At 41.7% G+C, this 12,434-nt stretch overlaps 1 protein-coding gene across 5 annotated transcripts in view; it reads right to left on the bottom strand.

Annotated features, from left to right (window-relative positions):
- Window positions 1-12,434, bottom strand: part of KANK1 (KN motif and ankyrin repeat domains 1) — a 246,825-nt gene that overhangs the window by 86,854 nt on the left and 147,537 nt on the right. For all 5 annotated transcript variants that reach the window (XM_077475001.1, XM_077475007.1, XM_077475003.1 and 2 more), the window contains one exon: window positions 11,207-11,311. In XM_077475001.1, the coding sequence (XP_077331127.1) occupies window positions 11,207-11,243 (37 nt within the window). In that variant the 5' untranslated portion in view covers window positions 11,244-11,311. The remainder of the gene's footprint in view (window positions 1-11,206; window positions 11,312-12,434) is intronic.

The following is a 12,434-nucleotide window of genomic DNA, read 5'->3' as shown; positions in this document are numbered from 1 at the left end:
TCTGAGCATGTGTGGCACTTTGTCCATCGGAATTGTCTACACACAATTAGAATTAAAACGATCGGATTTTGTTGTCGGAAAATTTTAGATGCTGCTCTCAAACTTTGTGTGTCGGAAATTCGGACAGTCCGATGGAGCTCACATACGATCGGATTTTCCGACAACACGATCCGATCGCACATTTTCCTTCAGAAATTCCGACCGTGTGTACAGGGCATTACACTTTATTTTTTTGTGTTATATGTGAGTCTCTATAGGGCTTTGAAATGTGTTCTTACCTTCTAGGCTTAGCGCCATATGTTGGCCGCCTGTAATTCTTTGTTTATTTTTTTTGTATGTTTAAAAAAACCTAAATAAAAAACAAAAAAAAGCCTATATATCTTTTTTTTTTATTCTGCAGAAGAAAAATACTTGTTACTCCTGCAAAAACTCAACAGGCTCCTAACTTACTGTAGTGGGCTCACCATGCTGCCTCGAGTTATCTTCACTGCTCAATACAGACACCCCCTTCCCCATTGTGATGCAGATAGGAAAACTGGGCAATGCTCATAATACTGCTTGAGATTTCAGTGCAGCAAGGCAGATTTGCCAGCACAACTTACTATATAAAGAAGCTCACTGGATTTCAGGCAGATCAAAAGATATTTTTTCTACTTCGTGTTTTTAAAGAATAAATATGGGGGAATGAGAATGTATTACACTGTGCAAGGATCATACACACTATAATCACTGACAGTAGTGTGAACACATGTAAGACAATCGTAACAGTTGACTGCATACTGGTAAATGCCAACTTCTTTATTCAATATAAAACCACATCCACCACACAACAAATGAAGGGGAACTGTTAACATGTTTCATGCAACATGCTATGTGCAAGTGCCTATAGCAGTGATTCTCAACCAGGGTTCAGTGTAACCCTAGGGTTCCTCCAGAGGTTGCTAGGGGTTCCTTCAGCATTGGGCAATTTCTGCCTCTCAGATAAGTTCCCACTGACCCTATTGATCTTTTTAACTATCTGTAAGGAGGTAATTCTTCCCAATGACCACAAGTGTAAGGACCATTCTTCCCACTGACCATCACACTCATGTATCATGAGTTGTAGATTTCAAATTTTTAGCAGGGGTTCCCCGAGACCGGAGAACCATTTCAAGGGTTCCTCTGTGTTGAAAAGGTTGAGAAAGGCTGACCTATAGGCTTGAAATGCCTTAGAAGTTCCTTCTCACATTGTGTAGTGGATGTGTTTTTACCTTTTATAAAGAAGTTAGCATTTACAGGTTTTTGGTCATCCATTACGATGGTAATGAGATTGACTGGAGCAGGTTTTACTTTGGGGCAAGCTGGCCATGGACTGACCTGGAGCAGATTATCACATTAATAAAAAGTGTGAACACAGGTGGTAGATTTGGGCCCACAAGGCTCCATCTTAATGTATCCTGTAATAACATCTGTGTTAGTATATGGAACTTTAGTGGACAATTTTGATGGCGTTGGCTGAGAGACGTATAGTCAATTACTGTGTAAAGCGGAGCCTAAAAATAACCAGTCCAAGGCTGGTTATTTTGGACGAAGAATCCTTGAAAGATCAGACAGGATTACGGTGTGTATTATAAAATGTTTTGTATGCAAATAAGAGAATGTAAATGGGAACGCTAAAAGCTGAACTACAGGAAGCTATACAAAACATTTTAATGTAACTAGTTTAAGTATCTACATTTCACTTGGCCAAGAATGACAGCCAATGACTGCAGTGTATATCTACTGACAGTAAATACACTACCAAGAGGGTAGGCAGAAAGATGACTTCATAAGTATATTTGATATATGTTATTGTCCAATCAAGTAGGCTGGAAGTGTGTTTTGTGCTTGACCAAGCTGTGCTGCTACCACAATAGAGGTGGACCACATGGCTGTGTTGTCTGGCAGGGGTATCTGAATAACAAAAGAGGTGGTGCAGGATCACAAGTCCTTTGAAAGGTATAACAGTTCCCGTATGTGTATTTTAATACTGTATGTATTTAGCAACAGATAAAAGATATATAAATAAATACTTTCTTATATACTCCCTATCACCCCATGTCTCAAGCATGATATCTGAAATTAATACGGGGTTCCCTAACCAGTTGCTGACTATCCTAGAAGTTTTACAGTATTTTTTCTATTTTGTTGCCTCACAACCTGGAATTAACATGGATTGTTTGAGGATTTGCATCATTTAATTTACAGAACATGCCCACAACTTTTTTTTTATTGTGAAGCAAACAACAAATAGGACAAAATAACAGAAAAAGTCAATGTGCATAACTATTCACCCCCCCTAAAGTGAATTCTTTGTAGAGCCACCTTTTGCGGCCATCACAGCTCCAAGTTGCTTTGGATAAGGCTCTATGAGCTTGCCACATCTTACCACTGGGATTTTTGCCCATTCCTCCTTGCAAAACTGCTCCGGCGCCTTCAAGTTGGATGGTTTGCGCTTGTGAACAGTAATCTAAGTCTGACCACAGATTTTCTAGTGGATTGAGGTCTGGGCTTTGACTAGGTCATTCCAACACATTTAGATGTTTCCCCTTAAACCACACAAGTGTTGCTTTAGCAGTGTGTTTGTGTTTGTAAATGTAAACATCCCTTGTAATAGAAAAAAAAGCACGACAGGACCTCTTAAATATGAGGTATGGGGTCAAAAAGACCTCAGATCTCATTTACCCTAAAATGCATATAATAAATTATATATATATATATATATATATATATATATATATATATATATATATATATATATAAAATTAAAATGCTCCTTTAAGAATCATGGGCAGAAGTGACGTTATGACATCGCTTCAGCCCTGCAGTGTCATGGAGACCGGGGGAGGGGGGCCCCCCATCTTCCCCTCACTCGTCTCCATGTCAGCCCAGGGGACAGACGCGACCGCCGGCTCCGGTAAGCGGTGGAGGATACCGGATCGCAGCGGGAGGCCCCTCTCTCGCCATAGATAAAATGATATTGCGGCAAATCCGCCGCAGAGATCACTTTCATCTTGTGCCGGCCGAACGTGGGGATACCGGGGTTATGGCAGCTAGCTGCCATAGTGTCATGAGAGTCAGGAGTCATTAGTGTCAGTGTCCAATTTGTCCGCCGCAATTTCGCAATCCCGCTATAAATTTTTTTTGGGGATATGGTTTTATAGCAGAAAGTAAAAAAAATGTTGGTCGTTTTTTGTTTATAGCGCAATAAAGAAATGCAGAGGTGATCAAATACCACCAAAAGAAAGCTCTATTTGGGGGGGGGGGGGGTGGAGACAAAATTGTTATTTGGGTTTTATTTAATTTGGCGCACAACCGTCAGTTAAAGTAAAGCAGTACTGTATTGAAAAAAAATTGACTGGTCAAGTGGTTAATCAGATCGGCGCAAAAAACCCGGTGACAGATCATCTGTCCAACAGCTTGGTGTCCTTAGGTCGGTACAACAGACATGATTTAAAACAGAATAGTTAGGGATAAGAATAATAAATGATATAACTATCTCTTAAATCTACTGGGCTTACATCTGAAGATAGACAAATATTACAATTAAACAACAAAATCTGTGATGTCAGTGGAAGGAATGGTGCCCCATCATTGGCGTCAGTGGAAGGAATAGTGCCCCATCATTGGCGTCAGTGGAAGGAATAGTGCCCCATTGTTGGTATCAGGGCAAGGAATATTAACCCATCATCGATGTCAGTGGAAGGATTAGTGTTCAATCCTTGTTGTCAGTGAGAAGAATAGGTCCCTGCAGTTGGTGTCAGTTAGTGGGAGGAATAGTACCCCATTGTTGGGGTCATTGATAAGAACAGTGCCTTATTGTTGGTATCAGTGAAAGAAATTATACCCCATTGTTGGTGTAGAAGGAACAGTGCCTTGTATCAGTGGGAGGAATAGTGTCCCAGGAGCCTAATAAAAACTAGTAAAGGGCCAAATCCGGCCCCTGGGCCACACAGTTTGGACACCACTGATCTAGAATAAATCACATAATAATTCAATGCTCAGTGCTGAAGAAATTCAAAGTGTGTTCACAACACCAAGAAAAGGGAATGCAATCCCTAACCACAAGATGTAAACATCATTATCAGCAAAGTGCAATTTTCCACCAACTTCATTCCTCTGCAATATTCTTAAAAAAAAATTTAAAAAAATCCTGCAAACCCAAACACCGTTTAACATTTGCAATGAACAAAGCCTGCCCTATTTCCTCCTGGTCACTGAGAAGAGGAGGAGCCAGGAGCGCCGGCGAGGGACTCAAGTGGAAGCAAACCCACTGCACGGAGCAGGGAAGTATAAACCGGTTTGCTTTTTAAATAAAAAGCCTTTATAATCACTTGGCTTCTGATGCCTACAAAATGTCAGACGCTGCTCGCAAGTACAAAAAGGTAAAAAGTAGCAGCGCACTTTTTTTTTTTTTTTAAACAAAGGAAGAAGGATATTCCATTTAATAGCAGTCAAAGCAAAAAAATGACTGTCACAGATTGTGTGTGTGGTAAAGCTGTTCCAGCTTGCAGTTATGAGATCTCGGTAAACAGACTTAGAAATTAATTACCGCCATGAGTGTTAGAAGTGTAAACACCACTGCTCAGGCATGTTAAATTCTTCCCACATACATAAGGATGGCATGTAGAATCGGGGCCTTGTGAAACACAGAATGCCTTGCTCATTTGTAATAGTTTACTCCTATAAGAACAAATAAAAGCTCGATCGAAAAAAAAAAGAAGTCTATACCCATTACAGACTTAGGATAGGCAGGGACTATATAAAAAAAATGGAAGCATGGATTAGGAGTCACCCTGGAGTAAATAATAAAATGCTATGGAAGTTCAGGTGTAGGAAGAAAAGGCAGTATGGGCAGAATATGCAGCTACTAAACATGAAATCCCCTCAACAAGGAAGGCTCAGCTAGCATAAAATGAAAGCTTGGAACAGTCATCCGACGTTGGCAGCTTAAGCCTGGGTTCACCTGGTGCAGTGTGGGACACCGCATGTAATTCGCAACAGGAATTGCAACACATGCCTGTGAGAATTACATGCGGTATCTCTGGGTGCGATTTGAGGCATAGATTTGTATGGCTCAAATCGCACAGCGTTCGTACCAAACTCTCGTGGGACCCTTTTTCGGTCTGCACCAGAATCGGATCGCATGGGTGTTCATACCCATGCAATCTGATTCTGCCATTTGCACTGTGTTTTGCAAACCGATTTCAGGGGGTCATTAACTTAACATACTCTCCGCAATCAGTTCGCATAAATAGTTAGCGATTTTGATGTGGTGTGGAATCCACAGCAAATTTGCAGTGAATTCAAACCGCATCTTCTTTACGAAGGCATTTGATACAGTTCCCCACAAACGCTTACTTTACAAACCGAGGTCTGTCGGCATGGACCATAATGTGAGTACCTGGACTATGGTCCGGTGTGGAAAGCGAGGACCCCCCAAGGATCTGTCCTGGGACCAATTCTGTTTAATTTATTCATAAACGATATAGAGGTTGGTATAAACAGCTCAATGTCAATATTTGCAGATGATACTAAGCTAAGCAGGGCAATAACTTCTGCACAGGATGTGGAAACCTTACAAGAAGACCTAAATAAAATAAGGAGGTGGGCAAATAAATGGCAAATGAGGTTTAAAAAGGAGGACCACCTTAAAAAAAAAAAATTAAAAAAGTCAGCAGCTACAAATACTGCAGCTGCTGACTTTTAATAAATGGACACTTACCTGTCCAGGGTTCCCGCGATGTCAGCAGGAGATGAAAAGCAACCGCTCGTCTCTCGGCTGCCCCCGCTGCCATCCTCTGTCAGGGAATCAGGAAGTGAAGTGTTGCGGCTTCACTGCCCAGTTCCTTACTGCGCATGCGTGAGCTCGCTGCACGTCTTCACTAGTCCCCGTTGTGTTCTGGGAACTGTGCGTTTCCCAGAACACAACGGGGGGGGGGGGCAATCTGCGGCTAGCTATTCCCAGACGTGGGTGCAGATACCTGGATTATACAGGTGCAAATTTTGGCACCGGAGGGGGGGGAGAAATCCGATGAGCGGAAGTTCCACTTTAGGGTGGGACTCTGCTTTAATGTTGAAAAATGTAAGGTAATGCATTTGGGTGCTAAAAATACAAATGCAAGTTACTTGCTAGGGGGAGAACCTCTGGGGGAATCTAGGATGGAAAAGGACCTGGGGGTCCTAGTAGATGATAGGCTCAGCAACGGCATGCAATGCCAACAGAATATTGGTATGCATTAAAAGGGGATAAAATTATAATTCTGCCACTCTACAAGACTCAGGTCTGGCCGCATCTTGAGTATGCCGTCCAGTTCTAGGCACCAGTCCTGAGGAAGGATGTTCTGGAACTGGAGAGAGTCTAGAGAAGGGCAACAAAGCTAATAAGAGGACTAGAGGATCTCAGCTATGGAGAAAGGCTACAAGCATTGAACTTCTTCTCACTGGAGAGGAGACGCTTGAGGAATAGGATATCGATATACAAATACCGTACTGGTGACCTTAGCATAGGGAAAAAACTTGATAGGGAGTTTAAAAAAAGACATGTGGCCAGTCACTGAAATTGGAATAGAAGCAGTTTAACCTTAAACTGCGTAGAGGGTTCTTTACTGTCAGAGCTGTAAGGATGTGGAATTCTCTTCCATAAACAGTGGTATCAGCAGGGAGTGTCTACAGTTTCAATATACTATTAGATGGGCATGTTAATGATCACAACATACAGAGATATGGGAATTACTATTGACAAACACATACACACACACACACCACAGGTTGGACTGGTGTCTTTTTTTAACCCTACTAAGTAATTAACTATCTAGGCTTCGTGTGATCTTTGTAGAGCATCTACTTAAAATGGATAAAATAGTAAAAAAAATAAAATAAATAAAGATAAGATAATATAGTTTGGAAGTGACTAATGAGGTAAGAGAACAAACTAAAACTGCCCTAAATCAGAATGCCGGGTTACATGTCACCTAAAAAGCAACAAAGAATAGCTTAGAGGGTCTTTTAAAGTGACACACAATGATTATGGTTATTCTAGATACATACCCACTCTGGGTTAATTTACAAATAATAAAAACACATGTCTAATCAGCTACTATATCCAAATCAAATTCCCAGTGCAAACCATTTTGAAGAAAATCAAGACATTTTTGTTGCATCGTATTGATGCTTCAAGATCTGCATCACTGATATAGCCTGTATATATATATACACCGTTTTTGATATCTGTATTCTCTAAAAATAAGCCATACACATCCACTACTTATTATAGGTGTAAACCCTTACTAGAGTATTTACCATACTGTTTGAAGTGACTAGCCTCAGAGACATACATACGTTGTACATGTTTATCTGCAGTCTTCTCTCCTCTACAGCATTTCAAAGTCTAAAATGTGTAAAGCTTGTCTGAGCTTTCAGAAAGCAGGGGTCAGGGAGCTGAAGTTACATTCTGCAGAGCTGAGTGAGAGCTGATCGGAGCAGGGCAGGGCAGGGCTGGGGAGGGAAGGGAAGGGAAGGGAAGGGAAGGGAAGGGAAGGGAAGGGGACACCCCCCCCCCCCCCCCCGCAACAGAACACAGGAACAGAGCTGAGACTGTCAATCAGGAGTGTTCACATTTTCTTACTTCTTCAGGTCAGTGACGAAATATTAACGCCAGAGGCTGCCAGGCAACTAGCATTCCTAAAAGAAGGTCAGCAATGGAAGCTTTGGCATTTCCCAAAGTATAGCATTCATACTATATAGATGTCCTGTTATGATTGGTACCATTCATACTGTATCAATGAGCACTCCTAGCTGTCAAAATTGTTGTCTTTAGCAGAGAGAGAACATTGAGAAGGAGTAACTAAAACTGGAGCAGACAGAATCTGGTGTAGCTGTGTATAGCAACCAATCAGCTACAATCTTCAGCTTGTTTAGTTAAGCGTTGAACATGAAAGCTAGACGTGGATTGGTTGCCATGTGCAGCTGCTCCATACTTCGTATATTCCCCTAAGTGAATTCAGGTCATTTAGTGTTAAAGTACAGAGAGTGACTATGTTAAAATCGGCATCTCCACGTGTTCCAGCTAGCGCTCTTCTGCTGAATGATGGACTGTGAAGTGGAGAAAGTTTAATGTTTACAGAAGAATTCCAGGAGGTACATATTTACACAGCCAGTAAGGGGAGGCAATGTCAAGCACAGAACAGGAGGCAATCTATTTTAGCCGCCTTTATTTGGTTTTCTATGATTGCCGATGGCTTAACTGAAAATACTGACACTGTACACATATTTTTGAATTTCTTTGCTGGATCACATAGTGCAGCAACTGAAAAATGACAACAGCAAGTTCAACTTCATTGCCAAGGACTTGTTTTTTTTTGTTCAGTGAAGATTTAAAACCAAAAGTCAGTTAAAACCCCACAGAAGTCACAGAAATATCACGGAGGAAGGCTCATAGGGTTAAATTCAATAAAGCATTTCCAACACTTTTCTGGTGGTAGTGTCCCTTTAATAACTGCTTTCCGCCTGGACACTGTACATCAGGAATGCTCAACATTTTGAAGAGTAGGAGGAAAATGGAGAGGATTGGTTCCTGCATATGCTGCCTCTCCTGTCCAAATGCTTTCACACCAATGCGCTGCAATTTACCCATACTGTGGGTGCAGCGCAGTGCACCTGTGGCTTTTTTCCTGCGGGTTAGCTGTGCTTTGCCATAGACTTCTATTATATCTTGCAAGTGTGGTGCAGTTTCTAAAAGCGCACCAAAACTACTGCATTGAGGAGTTTTGGTGCATCAAACCTGCAGGATATAATAGAAGTCTATAGCTCAGTGCAGTTAACCCACAGGAAAGCCACAGGTACACTGCGCTGTACCTTTGGATCAAGTTGTTAACCCCTTTTATAGGTGCTAATATGCCCATTGCAAAAGCGCAGTGTATGTGATGTTTAATAAACTGACCTTTTTTATCTCTTCCAGCTTCTGCTGGCATGGCTCTCCAGGCTGCTAGAAATGTCCCATGTGAAGTGCACTTGGTATCACTCTGCCTGGGACAGGAGCTGGCGCTATAGAGGAATTATTGACTTATGCTGCTCCTGTTCTCTCTGGAGCCACCTACTTCCTCCACTGTGGGCACCGGCTTCATGCACTCTGGTGCTCTGGGTTGGTGGGTCTGCAAGCCCAGATCACAGACATGCACTTCTCTGGTTTGAGGTCGAAGGCCACATCAGAGGGCCACAGGTTAAGCACCCCCTCCTGTACATATACAGCCCTACAGGACAAGCCCTATTCTGGGAGGAAGTACCTGTACGCCCCCCATTCCAGCCACGCATGCATGCCCATAGGGGCATGCAGAGGTGCGATCTATGATCATCGATCGGGGTCCAATCCCAGTGATCCCAAATGTAAACACAGGCTGTTTGTTGCAGCATTCGGCTCTCCTTCTCCTCACACACACTCTGTGTGAAGAGAAGGAGAGCATTCTGTGCCCCAGTCTGTGAGTTTTCTGTGAGTTAATTTTAAAGACTCATTTTACTATGAAAACACACACTGCAACTATCTGCACATCCCTGATTGCTAGCTACAGCTATCTACAGAGCCCTGATGGCAAACCACACCAGTGCAGTATCAACATCTGTCCTAGTGTCAACAGTGCAGCATCAACATCTGTCCCAAAGTCACCATCACAACAGTACCTGACCACCATCGCACTAGTACATTGTCACTGGTGTCACCACCACACCAGTAAAGTGTCAATCAATGCAGATAGCAACATCTGTCCCAGTGTCACCAGTAGAGTGTCAACATCTGTCCCAGTGCAACCATCAACATTTGTACCAGTGTCACTAGTGCAGCTAGCAACAACTGTAGCTGATCACTGTCACACCAGTAACTAGTACAGTGCCCCCAGAGCCAGCCTAACCTGAACACGACGTCACAGAAAAGGTACACCAGGATCTTAGAATGACAGATGAGAGCAGCAGGGAAGAGACCTCACTGGGGTCTCCTCAGTTTTCGATTTAGATTCTGAATTTGAACCCGTGGAGAGCAGTGTCTCTGATTCAGAGGAGGAAAGGGTCCCAACAAAAAGAATCAGGCGTACTGAAGACGAACATCAGCAGCGCACTACATTCTAACAAACAATGACTGACCACTGGGACCTGCTGATCGGCTCCGTCATCGACAGAAGAGAGCTCTGGGTTGTTTACAACCCAGAGCTCTGTAAACTGACAGGTGATCTTGTTGTTTTTTTTATTCCCTGCAAAGATGGAAAAAAAACACACACACACACACACACACACACACACACACACACACACACCCAACAAGATCGCTTAGTAAAATAAGCCCATATTACACATTGCTAGGCACCCAGTTAACCCCTCGATCACCCCTAGATGTTAACCTCTTCCCAGCGGTGTCACGGTTACAGGGACAGTGCATAGTATTAGCACTGATCACTATTAGTGTCACTACTGATATCTATATCAGTTAGTGTGCCCCCCCCCCCCCCCCCCCCCAGCCAGCATCAGCTAGTGTAAGACTGCCCACCACACTATCACAGTCCCGTTATAAGTCGCCATCACTAGCATAAAGTATGTGTATATATATATATATATATATATATATATATATATATATATATATATATATATATATATATATATGTGTGTGTGTGTGTGTGTGTGTGTGTGTGTGTGTGTGTGTATATATATATATATATATATATATATAAAAACATATATACACACACACACACACACACACACACACACACCATAGTTTGTAGATGCTATAAGACATAGAACATGTTTGGCTTAAATTCATGAAGAAATTTGATATTTTTTATTGATTAGGTTTTAAAGCAGAAAGTAAAGAATAGCTTCCAGGTGTCCCGGCAGGTCCAGGCAGTTTCCAGGTGAACATAGAATACCTTACCACCTTCAGTGCAGATATACCACAGCCCAGACTATGTTTGTTCATACACATAGGAAATGTCCAGCCTACTACTGGCTTGTCTATATTTAGAGAACAGGATTAGGTAACTAGCACTGTGCTGTGTGAAAACCAAACAGAATATGTTGCCTCTGTTGGTCTGAGTTTATTTCATTTTATAGCTCCCGGTAAACCAAAAACAAGAGCCAAGGTACAAATCAAAAGTAATGCAAATGCGCTTATGTTTAAAATGAAGAAAATGGGTCGATTTACCATAAACATTTCCATTGATATTTTCTGTATTATCCATAGCAAAACTTGTGGTCAGGATGACAAATCGTAAAGATGCTGCTCATTAAGTCCAATTTTACAAGCAACCTGCAAGACAAAAAAAAAAAGAGACAAGATTAACATCTAGGAGAAGTTTTTTTTATTTATTTTTTGACAAAACATCCACAAAGACTCCAGAGCTAGGTTTACCACAAGCTTGGATCCAAAAAAAAAAATCAAAAAAAATCTGGAACATAGATAAAAGGACAGCGACTGCATCAGTTCTGTAATGATGGCTCTGGAAGCTGCACACAGTAATGGCAAGATATAAATCACATAATGCGTTTACTGTCCTCTGTACCATATTATAAACAGCTCTTGCCTTGCCCGTCAGGACACATTACACTCACCCTCAAACATTTCTCCCTAGTCATAACGAATACCATCCTTTACCACAGTTATGCAGAAAGAAAAAAAGTATAATTTTACAACTAAAAGGCATTTTTTTTTAAATATAACCCTATCTGAAGAATATATTGTTTGTATAAAATATATATCTGAATCCCTAGTAGACTATTTATATGATCAGTTCTCTTTAAACTTCACCTGTCTTTAATGAAATATAGAAACTGCTATTATTGCCCTTCTTCTGAAAATGGCAGTTGTCTGACGTAAATACTTCTGAGTGCCTGGCTTAGAAAAAACCTGTAGACAAGGTCAACGTGAGAATTCCTTATTGTTCTAGGACTCCAAAAGTATAACAGCCATGGAACTAGCATTATTTAGGGGTAGCGATCAAATGACAGCCCACAAAAAGTACTTTATGGTTTTAATAATGTGGGGAGAAGGTAAAAAAAAAAAAAAAAGGCTTGAATCTGGTGATCAGCTTATGACCTATATGGCACTGTTCATTTGTCTAGAGCAGCCTCTCTCAATCAGGGTTTAGTGGAACCCGAGGGTTGCTCTAGAACAGGGGTCTCCAAACTTTCTAAACAAGGGGCCAGTTTACTCTTCTTTAGATTTTAGCGGGGTTGGACCGTGGTCAGTGGGAGTCAGGCTTGGTGGTCGGTTGGAGTAAAAAAATAAAAATAAATACACAATGGAAGGAATAGCGCCACCATTGTTGTCAGTAGGAAGAGTAGTGAACCACTGTTGGTGCCAGTGGAAAGAATAGTACTACACCGTTGGTGCCAGTGGAAAGAATAGTGCTACACCGTTGGGGCCAGTGGAA

The sequence above is a fragment of the Lithobates pipiens genome, unplaced genomic scaffold, assembly GCF_037356315.1.
Source record: "Lithobates pipiens isolate NorthernLeopardFrog02 unplaced genomic scaffold, aLitPip1_a1.2 Scaffold_13, whole genome shotgun sequence".
Classification (NCBI taxonomy): Eukaryota; Metazoa; Chordata; class Amphibia; order Anura; family Ranidae; genus Lithobates; species Lithobates pipiens.
This window is presented reverse-complemented; position numbering and strand designations above follow the sequence as displayed.